Source organism: Phaethon lepturus, unplaced genomic scaffold, assembly GCF_000687285.1.
Source record: "Phaethon lepturus isolate BGI_N335 unplaced genomic scaffold, ASM68728v1 scaffold32535, whole genome shotgun sequence".
Lineage (NCBI taxonomy): Eukaryota > Metazoa > Chordata > Aves > Phaethontiformes > Phaethontidae > Phaethon > Phaethon lepturus.
The window spans coordinates 1520-20742 of NW_010541834.1; the positions used below are offsets into that span (position 1 = coordinate 1520).

The window sequence follows — 19223 nt, forward strand, 5'->3', positions numbered from 1 at the left end:
ATCCACAGACTAGGAAGGGCTAAAAAAAGCAAGGGAGCAAGCATGGTGCTGGAAACCAAGTTGTCTTGGCCGCACTTTGCTACTGCAAAGGCCAGCATCCACACGTGTCCGTATTTCCCCCCACCTCCTTCAGGTGTTCACTGGTAGGCAGTATTTTCAATCCAAGAAGAATAAAATGCCTCAGCTCAGCAATGACTGAAGTGGATGGCGGAAGAGGTTTGCTAGACAGTTCCATTTTCTCCCATAGCTTCACAACTGGTGTGGGGATGGCACGTATGGTGTGATTATTTACTGTTTCTGCAAAGGATAAATGAGCATCAAAGGAAATTATCAGGCAGCAGGTTAAACCAGAGGAAGGTTTATTCTGTCTGCTCATACACGGTGCATACTGAAACCACGGAAGTCCTTGCACAGCCCACTCTGAAGAGCAAATGATTGAACAAAGATTCAGACATCAAAGGAGAAGAGAGCTTGTCGAGGACAATTAAGCACAGCAGTGACCCTCTTGCTGGCCCGGGAAGTGCCTCGCTGGGAGCCGTTCTGGTAAGCTACACCATGGGTGCCTGTCCTGCCCTCACACCCACTCCCAGACGGTCTCTGCAGCAAAGGCAGTGCATGCACAGCTGGTGCAGGGACTGGGCACCCCGACTTCCCCCAGGCATACCCAGCTTGTGCATCAACACAGCCCCACAGTGCTCAACGGCACTGCGCTGCTTCACGTGTGCTCAACGGCCACCTCTTCCCCCGAGCTGGTATTTCCCCTCATTTCCCAGCACAGACAAGAAATGCTTTTTTTTTTTTTTTGAGACTTTCCCTCAACCACAGCACGTATCTGGAAGCCTCATCTAACGGTGACGTCAACCTGGTCTGTGCTCGCCCGGGTGCAGCATGGTTAGGGGAGCAGCTTCCCCGCTGCATGCTGTGCTCCCACACTTCCCCGCAGGCTGGGGATTACGTTGCCAACAGCAGCGTGTACCGTAACTGCACCCCAGCTTTGGCCCGTGGCTTGTGCTGCCCTCAGAGACGCCGAGCGGGAAAGAGCTCCTGGGGTGCCGGTGAGCACTAGTGCTGCGAACAGCCTTGGCTGTGCGCAGCGCAGGGTGGATGCACGAAGCAGCAGCAGCTCCAGGGATCACCACGGGCTCACGGCTTCAGCTCCTGGGACCCGCAGGGATGGGGAAGGTTCACCCCGACACGCCTCCCACCCCCAGGACCACAGAGTTAAGCCACAGTGTGGGGTTTCCGGGTGGCCCCAGCCACTAGGGCACGCCCGCCCCGCTGCCGATATGTGCCGGGCAGGGGCAGTACACTGTCCTGACCTACATGCAAGCAAATGATTTTCTCAGCCATGGAGATCAGGAGCATAATGGCACTCTGACAGCGCTCGCTGCGACAACGGCTTTTCAAAGGGCCACCAGGTTTAGGGGGGCTTTTTGGACCTGTCAAGAAACAGAGTACAAATTAATTTTACTTGGTGGTTGTTTACTGTCATCAGCAAAATTACTAGTTAGCATCCGACTCCAAAATCTTACTCATGGTCTGGGAAGAAGAGAGGGCAATTTTCAGATTCCAACTCAAGACTGCAGTGCTGGCAGAAAAAAATCCTGCTCTGACATGCAAATGGGGCAAATTTGCTACTGGAGCCACCAGCTAAGCATGGATGTTATCCTCTCAAAAGCTATTCCTACAGTCAGCCTGACCACACTTTAATGTAAGCACACTGCAAAAATAAAGGGGCACTGACTGAAGATCTTGTCTCTTCCTCCTTTAGGAAATTGCAAACTTCCATTTCTTTAATCTAATCATTTGCAGGAGGAGATATTTTCTCTAGGAAAGCCAATATAAGAGGGCTGAAAGGTCGGATGGGATAATATGTAATCCATTGCGATAAGGGCTGTTTACAGAATTATTAATCAAACACAAAAGGGAACAGATAGTAACATTTTTTATTAAATATTACAGTGGATCAAAAAGTACAAAATATCTTTTGCCTGCTATGTGATTGGGAAACTATTGGCACATAATACAGTATCAAAAGCATTAATAAGTACAATTTGGAAAACATACAAAAATTGAGTGTTTATAGTTGGCTCAGCTTTATTTCTGGTAGTGTTTAAACTAACGCAAAGGTTACTCAATAACCTTTTAAATGGGAAACTATATAATATTACTGGGCCATTTTTATATATACAAATCATCACCTTACAGAGCATATAGGCTACATAACTTGAATCACAAAAAGTATACAATATTTACAACAAAAGAAAGTTAAAAAAGTATAAACAGCTAGTAGATTATGCTGCCATTATTAGAACATATTTAAAACTGCGGGGCTGGGGGAAGAGGGGAGGAGGAGGAAGAGAACGAGCGAAAAATCAACCACGTGTACAGCGAACACCGCAGGAAGCGCTCACGGCAGCGCTGCCAATGCTGCCCACCTCACATCAGCGCAGGAAGTCCCACTGCTCATTAAAATCACGACAATTACAAAACTGGACCAGACGCGACCTCGCCGACCACCGCCAAGGAAGGGACCAGGCTGGGGAGCAGCAGAGGTGCCGGTGGAGGCAGGCACAGCCCTCGTGCCTCCTGCAGCAGCACCGGGGGCTGCCAAGCCGACTTCTCTGCAGCTGGGACAAACTACTTCCTAGGCACTGGCACGCCGGACAGACTTCCCATGTCAGGCCAGCACGCAGCCAAGACAGACCTGCTGCAAAACATCGGCATGTTCCCGTCCACCCTTGCTTGGGGTACGGATTTTACTGGGAGTCAGACCCTACTTCCCACGCGTTTTGCGAAGTCCGGCTCAGCGTGCGGCCAGAAGCTACACGCGAGCTGTTTGCTGCCAGGCCTTTTCCTTTGAATGTCAGAACCTTTAGCATCCCTAATGAATCCTGGACATAGTGCGTTTGAATTGCAACATTTCTTGGAACTGGCTCCTGGTAAATAGATTTATGACTCTATTGCCAATTAGATTCCACAGTTTCCTTTACAAACCTACCAATAACAATGGTTTGATTGCACAAAGAAAGGCTTGTGCAATTTCATTCAATAATAAGGCCCCTTGAACTCAAACAATGCAAACAAAGCCCCATTTAAGACATTAAAAAAAAAAAAAAACCCACCAACTTTTCAGCCAATGAAGAATTCAATGGTCTTTTGAAAGATTTCCAAGATTTCTGGTAAGAGTTTTTAAACAAATAATGCACCGCTTCTGTTGGGGGTTTATGCTACCATTTCTTTTCCTTTGCCTTGACGTTTTGCCCAGTATATTATGAGCTTCCCCAGCCAGCAGTGTCCAGTTGCCTCACAGGGTAAGTGAGGACCCTTCCTCCCCTCTCCCCGTCCCTCAGCCCTGTGCTGCCTCAGCACGGCTCCAAAAGGGCAACTGTCAAATTCCAATGGGACATAACCAAAAGGGAAATCGGACGCTTCGTGTAAACCAATGCACAACTCCAGGACACACAACTTAACCAAAACAAGAAAGACAACCGTTTGCTTTGCCAAACACACAACAAGCTTCTGTTTGCATTTACTGTAGATTCCTATATTCTCTCCCTTTCCCCCCACCCTCTTCCCTCCCATCCCCAAACCCCTGATTCTCACGTGATTCAGATCTAGTGCAACTTTACTAGAGATGTCCTCTACACTGTGGCCTCTGCCCGGCTGAGCCTGTGGTTCTGTTTCCTGTATGGTTTGGGGAGCAGCAGGATGCTCTGCACTGGCACATCCATGTTCTAAGTTCTACTAGTCTGTTTATCGATCAATTAAATATAGTTTTACCACAGGAATATAAAGTATTTAATTGAAGAAGCTGGATCTTTAACAGTAGACGAGTATATTATTCTGGTTTCCACCTTTGGATATTAAGTATGATACATTATATATTGTATTTGGCTTCATATCACGGGAAAATTCACTGACATGCCTAGCATGCAAAGTGTTTCTTAGTAGTTTCCATTTTTCTTTTTGTATCAATTACGCTGTCTTTGAACAGTAACTGAGATGGTTTGAATCACAACCAATTTTCACATTGTAAAAAGCCTCCAAGTCACACTTTGCTTTATCCATGCTTATGCTCAGCTGTATGGTGGTGATGCCCTGCAAAGGGAATACACATCCATAGGGAAGCTCTTTTGTTAGGAAAACCCAGCCCCTCCACGCCCAGCCTTTCCCCCTGCAAAAGGATGCCCAGGGAGAGGCTGAGATCCTTGTGAGGGTGCCAAAGGACCGTCCCAACCGCTGCATGCAACCCCCTACCCATCCTACCGAGCCTGGCCGCTTGCGTGGCACAGGCGCCGTAAACCTCTGATCCAACTCAACACTGGCGCCTCTCCTAATTTCTTAAATTCTCTACATTCTCGCAAACCACAAATCCGTTTTCTGGACTCCTTTGCCATCCAGCAGTTTGTGCCAGGGAGTTTTGTTTTCTAGACCGTTTCTCTGGTAGGCAGGAGGGTTTCACAGCCTAGGTAGGGTAAAGTACAACGCTCGACAAATTCACGGACCACAATACGGGAAAGCAAAGCTCAGTGGGAGGCGAGAAGCGGCATAGGAGCCATTGCAACAACAGGAGGAGGGCAAGAGGTGCTCAGCACCTCGCAGGAGTGGACTGTGGGGAAAGGAACCTTGTTCGCAGCCTTGCACCGTAACATCACCTACAGTATGTTTATAACCATTAAGATTAATCTGAACCAGTTGCTTCAGTTTGTAAACAGTAAACGTTACCACAAAAACGAAACAAAAACGCTGCTCATAAGTATAAAGAAACTGGAAAAATTACAAACACATTTAAAAAAAAATTAGGACAGCCACAGCCTTTAGAAAAAGTTGCAGATAAAATGATACTGTTTAATTTAAAAAAAAGAAACCCAAAACAAAAAAAACAAACATAAAGAGCACAGAATATACTGGACAAACAAAACTATATAAATTATTGTGACCAAATGTGACACCGGTAGTTTACGAAGTGGATATGTACAGTCAAATTAAACAGTGTTTACCCTTCTGTTCTAATAGTGTTAAAATGAAAAACCTATTGCCGTTTTACTATACATTGCATTGATTGAATCTTTAAAAGTCAGGAAAAGTTACCCAAAAAAGCACATCCACTGATTGTACGGATTCTCGGCCCGCTTCTCCTTTCCAGGTTCATCTTGAGTCCTTGACTCACTTGGAACAACACACAGCCTCTGGTCCTCAGCTCAGTGAAAGGCAAACGCAGCCCTTGCCTGGGATTTCAGTGAGCTCAGGACTGGGCCTGCATTTCCACGGCTCCCTTTGAACATTTGCTCTTACCATATACAAGTCCTTTCAGAAAACACATATGCAAAATCCAATGATTTTTTCTTTTTTTTTTTTTTGTTTTTGTGGGTTTTTTTTGTTTGTTTTTGTTTTTGTTTTTTGTGTGTGTGTTTGGTTTTCTTTTTTGCAGGGGCAGGGATAAAGGGCAAGGGGGCTGATGTGGGAGCCAGAATTAAAGAAGCAGTCCTGTCTCCATCAAACTCTGAAGCGCTCCTCTGGGCAGGGTAAGACTGCGTCCTGGTTGACAAAAATACAGATTGCTAAATCTGCGAGACATCATCACAGGGGGAGGAATGTCGCTAACTTAACTTTTCTCCTCAGACCTTTTTTTGTGAGCGAGGGAGTTTACAGTTTTGTGCTGGGATGTACAGAGGACAGCTGGGAAGGTGGGAATGTGGCTTGAGGGTTTATAGCAGCTAAAGGATAAATGCTGTTATGCAAAAGGTCACCGTAGGAACTTCCTACAGGTGTTGCTGCAGCTAAGTGTCTGTACAGTTGCTGAGAGTTTGCAGGGGACGTGAGGAATTGTCTCTGCACCATGAAGGAGTGAAGAGCCAAAGGCTGCATTAGTGGGGAGAGCACGGTCTGATTTTTCAAGTACTGCAGGGGATGAGAATACCCGGGCGGGAGGCGATTGTTCAGCCCTGTGCACAGGCTTCCGGGATACAAGCCTGGGAAGATGGGGGCTGAAAGGGGAAATTTGTGGCTTTCCAGCATGCTGCCAGAATGGAGGCCATGCACCGGCTTGCTGCCTTCCCCCTCTGGGTCGGGAACCTTGTCTTTCGCCGGGGTCTCCTTTGGTAAGTGCAGAGGAGAGACAGCTCGGATTTTTTTTTCCGAAATGACTTTGTCCAAATCCTCCAGGCTCCGTTTCAAAGGCCGGGCAGCCCCCACGTTTTGAGGGCTCGTTCTGCGGCTGATGATAGGATGCACCATCCCCTCCATCTTCCTCAGATTCTCCAGTCTCTGGGCCTGCTGCTTCCCAGACCTGTGGAGCAATTCGCTGTGTTTTTTCGGGGCTGTCATGGCCATGGGGGACACACGGCAAGCTTTGGGGTTACAGTCTAGGCTCACTGCCTGGCTGCTTGCAGCTTGGAATGGGGAGATACCTTTGCCTTCTTGCTGGGCCATGGATGCATGAGGGAGGCCGGAGCCCGGAGCCTTTGCAGTCTGTTTGTGTATGCTCTTTGGAAGACTCAAGTCTGTTGGCTGATCATCTGAAGAGGCCTCCACTGTTGCCTTTTTTTCTTGCTGATGCAAAGATGGGCGATAATTTAAATTTAGTTTTTCTTGGTGTTTGTGTTGAGCAAAAGTAGAAATATTTTCAGACTCTCTGAACATGTCCCGGGGGAGGTACTTTGATGTCTGCTCATTATTAAGGTGGTGTTCTGTGTGCCTATAAAGGCTGTGCAGATGAGGTGATGAATAAAAATCTGCCAAGAAAGTGGGCACATGGGAGTGCTGCAGTGCCCTTTTCTCACTCATTTTATCTTTGCAGTCCTGGATATCCGTCTTCGGTACATACGACTCGGCAAGAGAACTGAGGTGATGTTTTGAAAAATCACAGCGCTGAGGATCCGGTTTACTTAGTATGTCATGTTTAAAAACATCATTAATTGATTTCCTTTCTTCCTTGGTTTTAAAACTCTGTACATGCTGTATGACTGAGGGCCTATTAATTGCTACAGGATCAGAATTAGGGGTGTGGGGACCTTGTGATATGCTTGAGGACAGCTCATCTCTGCTGTTCGGTTTCTTTTTGCTGATCAAAGGTGGAGGGGAACCATAAGGATAGCTGCACGACATGGCTGCTCCACTGACCTGCGACAGCAGCTTCTTCTTTGCCAGGGGTGACATGATGCCTGGATTACCCTTTGAGTAGAGCAGTGGTGTGTAACCAAAAGTGGAATCATCATTCATGGACCCGGGCAGCTCCTTTTCCTTGAACATGTCAAAGTTCTGGACCACCAGTACTTTGGGTGTTTGCTTTAGTGCGTTGTGGATATCTTCGTTTCCCAGCTGGTCCACTTTCACTGTGCAGTTTGCGATGTAATCGGCCATCTCTGGTAATTTGTCATCTTCTGTGTCACTCTGAGTGGGCAGCTGGACCGGGAAAGCCGTGAAGGGCATTTCTGGAGGTTCGCTTTCTAAGCTGTCAGTAAAACCTTTGTGTAGTCTTTGTTCAGGTTTTGTGTCTTCCAGGGCATCGGCTGGAGCATGTAATCGTTTTGTGATGGGGGCATCCAACACACTGTCTTCTTCTGGGGGCACGGATATACCTGAGAAAGAGGACGAGTGCTGAACCTCCTCCTTGGTTTTCTCACTGTTCGTGCTGTTTTCTGTCAGGTCTGTCTTTTCCAGAGGCAGCGGCCGAGCTGCCTCTGGTAAAAGAGATGGAGGGCCTTTCACGGGTTGTTTCATCTCTCCTGCTGTAGGATGTTCAGGGAAATTTTTCTGGTCTGCTGATTCTTGATCCTTCTCTTGTTCTGATGAAACCTAATAAAATGATTTAACAGACAGTAATAAGAATGCGGTGTGTTTTGGCAGACTGTTCATAAGATCATACACAGTACACCATTGGCTACCCTTAGAGAAGTACTTGTCAATCACCTTGATGGAACATGAAGGCTCTAACGCCAGGTACCGGACTCAAACAAAGAAACATACCTCCTGGAAATATTAAGAAATACACCATGCCTGTCAGGGTCACAATAAGGTATTTCAAAACAGCAGATGTTTGTAACCTGACGAGAGGCACCGGTGGCTTGACCAGATAGCTAAACGCTGAGGTTATACTCTTTTAAAATTAATTAGGCAAATGCAGGAGAGTGGATTTCATAACACAAATTATAAGGTTATAGAAATTTCGCTCACTACCCAACTTCACCTATGAAAATGACACGATTCCCATGTTTTTTCTTACATAAAGTCTCTCCAGCATAGCTATCTTAAAATTCAGTGATCACAGAGGAGATCATTCACACCCAGTTCTGCATTAAAGTGTGAAAATGATAGAAATGGCATACTAGGAATCCCTACTGTAGGCAGCAAATCACTGCCACAGCTAACTGGGACACACATTTTTTTATTAACGGATTAAAATGAAGTTGTCAACATTCAGTAAGTGTGTGTGCCTGCTATTACAAACATGGCTTTTATATGTTATCGTCAATGGGCCCGCAGCTCTTTCTGCTCCCCCATTAATAAAGCTTGTGTGCACAATTCACGCTATTCATCCCATTATGTAGCTGGCTGAACTGTGACCCGCAGAGGTCACCAGAGCGTCCCATCTGCGATCCAGCTGACTGACAGCCCTTTTCAAAACTGCTGTCACTCTCCTCTGACATGTTGTGGTATAAGACAGTCATAAAACAGTGGCATTGTGTGAGTCCTTTATTATTATTGTTTTCGTTCTTTCTTCATTGTAAAGATAAGATGCCTCGAGAAAGTTATTACCTAAATGCTGCTTTATGGTCTGTCATAGGAGTGGGGGATTGGAGAAGATCCTAATGAATCTAACCCTCTCAGAGATTTATTTCTTCACAGCTGCTTTTAAATATTCCTGTCTGGTTGGTTGGCCTATTAGTTACAGTGTCTGTTAGTCATCCTAACTTCTTTTTAAACTCATAGCTGCCTTTTGCAGCCAAATACCATCATTAGGTCCTTTACAAAGTACCATCGCTAGTCTCTTGAGCTTATAAAATTACAGGAAAATACCAGACAGATGAGCAAAGCAAGGAGGATAAAAAAAGAGAGAAATCATATTTAATAACTGTACATTCTGCTCTTTGTTTTTGTTAAGCAACATTTTGATTGAAGTTTCAGCTATTGTGAGGAAATGTGCAGTCTAAGGCTAATAGCATTTTGTCTGGTATCTCATTACATTGACAGTGTCATTGTGATGGCAGGAAAACAGTGAAGAGCACAAAAGCAAATCCAAACCTAATAAATTAAAGTTATATTCTCTCCCTGCACACTTCTCATGGTGTATGAGTTGAACATGCAAATGAGAGGACTGCACATTTGTAACTTGATTATGCTTTTACAGCTCACAGCTACAGCCAGCTCCTAGGCCACAGGCAGAAATGGTTTAAGTGGTGGCTTGGTTGGGGCCGTGCGTACACATCTACACATGCAGCTATAGAGGCTTGCTGGGAGCAACACTCTACCACTGCTGTGCCTGGATGAGGACTGCACCCAAATGTGGAGCCTGGCATGGGGCTCCACTTGCTGGGAGACGGCTGGGGTGAGAGGGACATGCAACCTTCTGCAGGGCTCCAGCAGACTTGGGTTTTGCTGCACCCAAAGGAGCTGGACGTCTGCTTTCTGCTGGTCCCTGTAAGGGCCACGTCCTGGGCACAGTGCCCACCCTGCAGGCCCCTTTGTTGCTCAGGCTTCAAGTGACCACCTACCCGTACAGTGACCTGCATGAAGGCTGAGGTCCTTAATCTCCCACCCTAACTACCCAGGGGCAGGACACGTCTTCCATCCCAGTCAGGGAGGAGACATTAATTCTGTTATAAAAGGTACCATTTTACAATAGGAAACTGCCATAATTGTACATTTTTATTGTCTCATCTACGCTCCCTACATTTCCAATAAGCGCAGCTTAAGAACTCTTCCTGCAAACCACACAAAAGTAGCTGCAGTTTAAGCAGCAGGAAGTTTGAGATAGGGAACAACAAAAGCAAGGAAATTCAAAGTTAAGGTTGATGCTCTGTTGCTGACTTGTTATGTTGTGCTTAGCGGTGGTGGTACGGATAGTGTGTGAAGTCTCTTACTGATCCAAGACCCCTCAATAAATAACCAGGGACTAAGGAGTGACAGGGGAAGGGAGCACAAGCCTTCATTTTGCATCTCCTTGCTTTGCGCAATTCGTGTTGCAGCCTTCCACTGGCTGAAGCAGGTTTGCGTGCACTCTCCTCTCTATGTATTTTTCATCAGAAGTGGAGGCGTTTTCCCCCAACAGGATTCCTTGCTTTAAAATTACAGTGCAAGAGAAAACAAAAAATCCTCCCCTCTCTGTGGAGTGCTCTTACGTTAGATATTAAAGGTACTGTTCATTGAAGGCAATTTAAAATACAAATTCTGGTTTGGACAGGAGTTGCAATTGCCCTTGTAGGCACAACTTAAAGAGGTAGTTAGACACGGAAATCAAAATTTGTTGTTCTCAAAACTGGGTACACAAACTCTCAGAGGCATCCCTGTTTACTGGTCCTACATTAAACAACGAGGAGGAGGATTGTTGGTAGCTGACTCAATACTAATTTCCAAACTAGTTTTGAAACAGGCCTTATGTACCTGCCAGACGGCAATGAAGTCAAGGGAGCAGCCGTAGTCTGCTGGGCACATCATGTGTTTCAACATTCTTTAAATACTTACTTTCACTGCAACGCCTTGAAGGCTGCTGTGATCTGGCAGACCAAGACAGGAAAAGCAAGGTCTGGTGTAGGGGCTGTGCGTGAGGAGCTTCACCACCGCATTCACACAGGGCACAAGCAGGGCACAGGAGAGAGTGGGCAGGACGTGCAAAAGAAAGTGCTTAAGTAACACTGGAGCAAAAACTTCATTGATTTTATATCACTTAACAACACCTGAAACTTACTCTTATTTGCAGGCAAATATGAATTCTACTGATCTATCTTACCCCAGGCTGTGAACATAAAATCTGTTCCACGACGGCTGTCCTATGACTGTGGGTAATGCAGCTCTACATGGAAACCGGGGCCTGCCCATGTGAAGCAGGTGACAGAACAGGAACCTGTCTTAGCTGAGAACCATCTATGCCACGTCAGAGGGAAGCTGGTCTCAGTTAAGGCTTGGAGGGTGTTTCCCTCAAAATCTGACCTTTTAATCCAAAGAGAAATTTAGTATAACACAATAAAAATCCTGGGGAGTGATCTGTTTTTTTGACACGGCATGCATACATCTGTGAGCATGGAAGGGCTGATCCAGAGGTTACCATTATAAAAATCAGCTGTGTCCAACAGTTACCACAGTATTATCAACAGTATTAGAGGTTCCCGCACCCTATACTTAGATTAGGAAATAACTGTGGTAGTTGTGTGGTTTCCTTTTGGCAGCTGCTGATCTTTCAGTGGTGACCACTGTATAATACAATGAGCAGAAATATTACTTGTTACATCCAGTGCTTGGTCTTCTGCCATCACTGCTATGCAAAATGGAGCTAACTGGTTGCTGTTTGTAGCCCAGCAAAATCCCAACACAGACAGTACCACAACAACTGAATTTCCATTGCCAAGCAAACTCAAAGGCCAACTGGTTCGAATTCTCCAGTTTAAATTATGTATTTTATCATCGGATTTCACATGATTAAAGCTGTACATTTTTAATTGAAAAGTTGAAAAGCAGGAAAGCAACCAACCTCAGATGCATCCTGGGGTTTCTGTGCATTATCTTTTTCCTTCTTGCTCTTTTGGTTTTCGTTTTTGATGCGTTTTGTTCCAGACACTTTTGTTTTCACTTCACCCTCCTGGGAACTGTTATCCTGTTTTCGAGGTTTCACTGGAGGCAGTGGCTTATCTTCCTCTCCTTTAATAAATCTTTCATACGGCAGGATTAATCTAGGGGATTAAGGAACAAATAATTGATCAGGTTTTGCCATTCTAGCAAAGAACAAAATGTATCTACTATGAGCAGTTTACTTTTTCTTCCATGCCATAAAAGCAACAGTGTAAACTCTACATCTACAAATCCAAGTATGATAAATCAATTTATTTGGCACGATTATCATGTAGCGTAAATTCAGTGGACTTGGAATTGATGTGGATCAGTTGTCAGTAACGCTGAAGTGGTTTATGTGGCTACACCAATTTGTACCAGATGAGGATATGAGCCACTACGTTTTAGACTGACTTAAAAAAAAAAATTCCACCATTTATTTTTATTTTCCCTCCCTACCCTTAAAAGCATGCAGCAAACCCCAGGAAAACACCTACAAAGCCACAGCCAACTTGATAACAGCTACACAATTTCCAGGCTGCTGGTTCCCCTGCGTGCAAGGGCGAGTGCCAGGACCTCGGCAGAAGACGAGAGAGTAGGGCTGCAGGAAACCTACAGCAGTGGGCAGAGCACTCCGCATGCTGCCATCGGCACCAGCCCACCCTTGCAATGCACCCATGCTCCCTGCCTTCGCCAGCGAGTCTTTTTTAAGGAAGAAGGAGAGAGGAAAAGAGTTAAAAGCAAAGGAATTTTTCACTGTGGAACTGTCCTCCATAAAGTGCACGAAATTGCTTTAAAAAAGCAAGGAAGAAACACAAACAAAAAATATCCTCCCCCGAAAGCATCAAACACACTCAGTTTTAATCTATCTGTTTTCCCTTTGCAATTCCTGATCTGAAAGGAAAAATAACTGATGTAATTAAAAGGGATGGATTGCATTACAATCTCAGTTTCAACTTCAGTGATTAAAGTTTTTATAATGCATTTCGTATGATTAATGACTCACTGTGGGATTAATACAAGATTCAGACTTTAAAAATATGAACTTTAATACAGCAAACATTATTTGTTTAAAAAAAAAGTTGACTCTATGAAGAAAATGTACTTTGCTTATAAACAACATAAATCTGTTCAAATACCAGGAATCCTTAATTATCTTTAATCTAAGACTCCAAGGCAGAAACCTCTTTGGTTCAGATATTCGTTTGTTATCCTAGAATCAGTTTCTAAGCATGCAGTTTTGATTTACATACATAGATGTTCAAACACAGTTTGGGCTTAAGAGTGCAGAAATTAGATTGCTCGTGATCATAATATTTTATATTTTAATAAAATACAACATAAATTATGTTAAAATATAAACCTAATTTATGCTATATTAGAAACAAAATTCATTAACTGAGCATGCTCTGACATGGTATGTGCAAAGAGGCGTGAATAATATTTTCTAGCCCTGAATTTGGCAGGGCTCCAGTAACGAAGCTAAGCAGAGCCCACAGGGAATATTCATCTTCAGATCCCATTACAAACTGAGTTTAAACATGTTACAGCTGCTAAAACTGGAAACTGCTCCCTCTATGCAAACTTAGCAAAATAATACGTAGTTGCCAAATACCTGCTTCCCACTGTAATATTACAGTTAATGTTTATATAATAAAAAGCATAACTAAGCAGAATCAGAAAAAAGTAATCTTGTTCATACTTGAGGCTGCTGCATTTTCACAAAGCGCAAATATTGGTGAAAACACCAAATTCCTCCCCGCGCTGCACAAAGCGCTTTGGACTTCACTAGAGGCAAGGTTGGGTTTCACACAGGGCAACGTCGAGGCCGCTCTGCCATGTGTTAAATATTTAAAATTGCTTTTAATAAAAACACATTTTATTACAATAATTGTTAGCACTGCGAGGGGAGTGTTTGACTTTGTTTTGTTTCCATGGGAACGCGTCGCCCGTTACAAATCTACGTATTCCACCCGTAAAGGTTTCAGCCGCTGTCCCGCACCCCACGGGAGACGGCGACGCTCCCGGCCCACGAGCGGGCCTTTCCGTGAACGATGCCGTGTGATTAACCCCATGGCTACGGCCAGGACGGGAGCAAGGCCCGCGCTGACGCAATTAATCACCGCTCGCGTGCTCTCCACCGAGCCTTGTACGGTAACGCGGGACGCAAACTCCTCCTCCTCCTGCTGCACCTCACCAGAACTCATTAGCTTTGGCGCTAATTAGTAACCATGGCTTAAATTTCCTTTTCTGATCTTAAGGGTTCATGTGGGAGTACAAGGTTTTCGTTTTAGTTATTTTTCACTGAGCTCAGCAGTTGGCAGGCCGACAGCAGTAAAAATACATTTCACATAGCCGGTCAAAGGCCCGGAGCCAGCGGCAGGAAATCTGGAATTAAATGTTTCGTGTATCGGGGAGGCGGCATGACTAAGGTAAAACTGAATCAAAACACAAGGATGGCTTGTTCGAGGATTTTCCCCTCCTCGTTTGAAACGAAGGCTGGCAAGGCTGCTGTTCCCTGCCACCGCCGGGATGGGGTTCGGGGGCCGCAGGGGCAGCCGGGCAGGAACGCGGGGCTGCGAGACCCCGGGGAGCCGCACCGAGTCGAGCAACGCCAACAATTGCCGCTTCACGTAGAGATTTCCGTTGGTTGCAATTTTCACTGAGTGTTTTTTCAGTTATCCTGTCATGGTACAACACAATTACCCACAGGATATGATCTTATCATTTGATTATTAGAAGTTTTTATAGCGCAGGAGTAATAAAGCTAGTACAGCTCTCGGAACATGTAAGCAGCCGGCTCACATGCCATGAAAGCAGCCGGCTTAGCCAATTTAAGGTCAATATTGCCCAACACAGGAAGAATGCGATCTGCTGTTAGCCAAATAGTTTAGCAGAATGTGACATGTCTGAAACCAACACAAGATTTTTTTTTTTTTTGGTCAAATATTTGCAGCACAGGTAAGATTTAATCAATCTTTGTGCAAGGAGAGGTGAAGACGGCATCCGAAAAAATGGAGCCTGATACCTCGAATGTATCGCACTTTGGAAACAACAACCACGTTTTCAGTCGCTTTGAACTGTGGCTGTATTTCGCGGCGGGGGGAAGTATCAAAGTATTCATAAAAAAGGAAAAGGGGGGGAATATTTTGTGGTCTAAAGAATATTTACTTGTAAAGCCTATGAGGAGACCAAATAAAAGGGTCTTTATCATGATCAAGATTCCAATATTAAGATTAATAAAATGTATTATTTATAAGTCAATTAACATAAATAGAATATGTAAGCACTAGTGTATTAAAAAATCTTTCCACAGGCAGCAGATTTTTAGCAGCATGAGGTTTTTTTTTTTTCTTTCCTGGAATAATACAAGAATAACATTTTCCAGCCAAGAGCAGAAACAGTAGGGGAGTCTTTGCTATCACAGGGCTTCTTATTAAATTCAGTCACTGTGAAAAGCCAGCCCTTTTTTTTTTTAAATAAAGACAACTTAAAATCAATACAAGTTAGATTAACAAATCAGTACTATACTAATCCTGATTTATTACAATCGGCAATATTAAGTTTAATCACGTATAAAATGCTACTCAAAAAAAGATTTTGCTTTACTAAGTCCTGAATTAAATAATGGTGCAGAGTGTACTGAGTTTTTAGATCTGCATCATCTGATATTATGAAAAATTCAATGTACTTCTCTGCAGCAGATGTCAGAGGTCAGCAAATCTATTACAGTAATGTAAGTAATCTGGCTTTCTGCCAACCTTTTTTTAAAGAACACTGAAGCAGATAATTTTATATTTACAAATTCTAAAATCCTCCAGGGACTGAATCCCTTTCCCAACAAAAAGCAGAAACTTCACATTAGAGAAATGTATTTCACAGTATATCAAACATGTCTTCATCATTAGCATTTCATAAAAAGAAAAAAAAGCCCTTAATCTTTATTAGTCAACATTTTTTCCCAGCTACAGAATGAGCAATACAAGATCTCATCTAAGCCAGTAACCGCTACATTTCATGTATTGATTATGCAGAATGAATGACTTTTTTGGCCCGACTCTGCTTCACAGGACACATGAGAGCACATCTATTTATAGACATGATAAAAAAAGTAGTTACAATAATGCAAAGGATCTGACCAGCCCAGAAAGAGGAAGGAAATTAAATGTTAAGGCTGCCAGTTTCCTCTTTAATTCTCCCCACTGCGTATGGGTATGACGGGGTTCTCGGGCTGGGGAGGAACCATATGCCCAGGACACGCAGGGTGAAGGAGGGAAGGAGGGAAGGAGGCAGTTCAGCACAACCTCTACAATATTTTTTATATCGGTTGTTTCAGTGTTTATTTTTGTTTTCTTTCTGGCAGAAGAAAATATTCCAGCATGTCTCCCATTGACATCATCCTGCTTTCTCAAGGGCTCCAAGCCCAACGCAAAACAGCGCGCAATGGAGCCTCTCATCCACAAGAATAATCTTGGGAGGGCTTAAAATACTCAAGCCCATTCCTTGGGAGATGCTGCCCCATTCCCATCTTTGGCCAGAAGGTTAAAGAGGTTGATTGCAACGGCAATGGAAAAAGATTTAAATCCGCTCCACCAAATGAATACAGCAACCGGTTAACCTGTGGAACTCACTGCCAATGGATATCTTCGGGCCAAGGGATTAGTGAGATTACGCAAGGATTAGATGCTAATGTAAATCATGAGAACATTAAGCTCTTAGAGTTTCAAAAACACTGAAAAGGGATAGGCAATAAATCTCTTTACTGGTAGGAGTTTGGAAAACACTTCCCTCCTGGGTGCATTATGCCACAGTGGCTCTTGCTCCTTCCTCTGAAGGCACTGCCAGAGCTGGGGGATAAGGCAGCCGGCCTGCCTGGTTCAACAGGGCAACCATCTGGTTGAATAGGTCCTCACAACAGCTGGGCAGAGCTGCCCACATCCCCTCCAGCCAGAGGGTCTGAGCGCAGGACCGGGATGAGTGGCCACTGAGCTGGGGCGGCTCGGGGTGGCTCCAGCGACAGCCCCTGCAGTGCAGAGGCCCCTATTGATAACCTCAGTGAGAGAAACGCGATTCTTATTCCCTAGAAACTCAGTGGCAAAACATTCCGTTGTTTTAATGGACCTGCAAGAATGCCCGAGCTCTGATCCCAAGAGAAGTCTTGTCTTTTTTACCCTGATGCTCTTCAAAAGGGATAAATCTTGGAGTAATGGTGTCAGTGTAAGCACGGGAAACAAGCCACCGTCAGCAGCAATCAGCTGGTGGTGATGGCCAGGAGCAGGAGGCAGCTCTCCTGGCCACCAGTAAAAAATTCCCAGCAGAGAAGAAGGGAGAGGAATAACCCAGACTCTAAGATTTCATCCTGTTTGCCAAAATGGGAATATAAAATATGTTGAAGAAATCAGGAAACGTGTTCCTCAAGCCTGATTTCCCTGGATCGCATTGTACAATCCAGGAGTTACGAAAGCAAGCCTCGTGCGCTTTTGTGCAGAACACAATAGCAATAGGATTATTTGCATTTGTCTGAAGTACAAAACTGGCATGTATTTTATCAGCAAAGACAAAATATATTTGAGTTCAATTTTCTTCCCAAAAAACTTTCCTTCCTTAAAGAAATGGCTTTCATCCTTTCATCAACAACTTTCCTCACAGCCCACTGGGAGTGCTGGTGGGTAATGAGAATGGCTCACTGCTGAAAGGTGGGAACTGTGCTGCTGTAAGAGAATTCAAAGACACTTTGTTTTAAGTAAACTGGAAATTAGTGACATTGCAAACACAGCTGTTGATTTAGCTGCACAGCCAGGCGAGGGAAGCTCAGGCACTCTCAATCCTATGGCTCAGCAGGGGGAGATGAACAACCCCGGTCTTTTGCCTTCAGTGCAGATTTACTGCATGGGAAAGATTCAAAGGAAGGGTCACGGGGACAGAGCAGCTTCCTCAGGTCACTCTACCAAAATTGCTGCAAGCCTCTGTTTTGGCCACAGCCACCATTTCTGCATCTGAAGGCAGACATGCATTTTGCTCGGTAGGCCCACGGAGTCCCTGCAATGCTTGGTCCCTATGCTCAGCAAAAGCTTAAAGACACCATTTTGCATTGCCTTGTGGGGTGCACGTCTCCTGGAGGGACTCCAAAATCCTGCCAAGCCTCTCTGGGAGCTCTGAGTCCCATCTCCATCACACAAAGTTGAATAAAGTAGGGGCTTCAACCCAATATGGCTATTCAACCACTGCCATATTAGCGAAGTCCTACAATAAAGTACAAGGTGGAGATTCCCAGTGGACCTGGGCAATTTGAGGGGAAAGATCTTACCCTCCATCCCTTGTGCTGCTCCTGAAAAGGAGAGTGACACATCATCCATCACGCAGCACCTTCCTGGGGCAACTCAGCTCCCAGCAAGGAGAAGGGGCTTGTCCCCTTGTGGAGAGTCTGTCTGTACTCCTGGATGTTATGAAATGAGGTTACCATGCGAGACACACATTGCCTGATGTTGGCCAGCCACAAGCACCCAGCTCAGCTGCGAGGGGTGCCTGGACCCTAACCGCACTGGGCACTCTGCACAGCCGCAGCGCCCAGTAAGTGTCGATGCACATGTGTGCAGCGGGCACGTCTGGGGAAGTTCCCTCTGCCTGGGTGACAACTCACCCAGGAGCACTGTGTAGGACACGGCATCCCCCAATTCTACTGGGACAAACTCCCAGGCAGAAAGAAGTATGTGGCTGGGAAAAAATTCCCTGCAAGGAGAGAGATCATCTGTTTCCAGGCACTGGAAAGCAGTGCCCGACTGTCCGGTATTGTTGCACCCAAGGACTCCCACAGACTCCAGTGCTGGCCAGTAAGTCTCCGAGGATGTAAACCCAGTCCTGAAGAAGTTTTGAAAAAACTTTGTGTTCTCAGATGTTTTGAATGGACAGCTAAGGATCTGTTTTAATGGTAAACAATTACATTCCTCTGTCATCTGATACTTTTTAAATTTTGGGGAGGGGGGAAGCTTTCTGAATTTTCAATAGTTCCTTTGTTAAAGCATCTGTTACTCACATAATTGAAAAGATGTTTGTTCAGTGGTATGCTTGAGAGTACAGTTATTTAATCTTAATGATAAAGCCCTGAGGGCAGAAAATCATAAGTACAAACCTCTTGTTATTTATCAAAAAGAAAAAAAAAAAAACAAACCAAAAATCCAGGAAAAGAAAGAGAGGATTGAGACACCTCATCTATCTTCAGGCTTAAATTTGTCCTTGATGGAAAACTATTGAGACAATTTGCAACTTGTGAAGTTTTGTGGGAGTCTGGGACTAGCTGAAGCACGAGAGGGGCAGGAAAGTGGGGTGAAGACAAAAATAAAACAACCAAGTTAGTACGACAAGAAAAAATTGCTGCTTGGCAAGTTTTTTTGGGTCAAACAAAGAGCTAGCTGTAGTTTACAGCATGACATAACACTTGATTAATTTTTGCCTGAGGA

The 19223-nt window shown here is 44.7% G+C and overlaps 1 protein-coding gene across 1 annotated transcript in view; it reads right to left on the reverse strand.

Annotated features, from left to right (window-relative positions):
* Positions 1-5355: 5355 nt before the first annotated feature.
* Positions 5356-19223, reverse strand: part of ARID5B (AT rich interactive domain 5B (MRF1-like)) — a 106309-nt gene continuing 92441 nt past the window's right edge. Inside the window, exons 7-8 of the mRNA XM_010287844.1 lie at positions 11690-11888; positions 5356-7800 (exon numbers count right to left, since the gene is read on the reverse strand). Coding sequence (XP_010286146.1) covers positions 5650-7800; positions 11690-11888 — 2350 coding nt within the window. The 3' untranslated portion in view covers positions 5356-5649. The remainder of the gene's footprint in view (positions 7801-11689; positions 11889-19223) is intronic.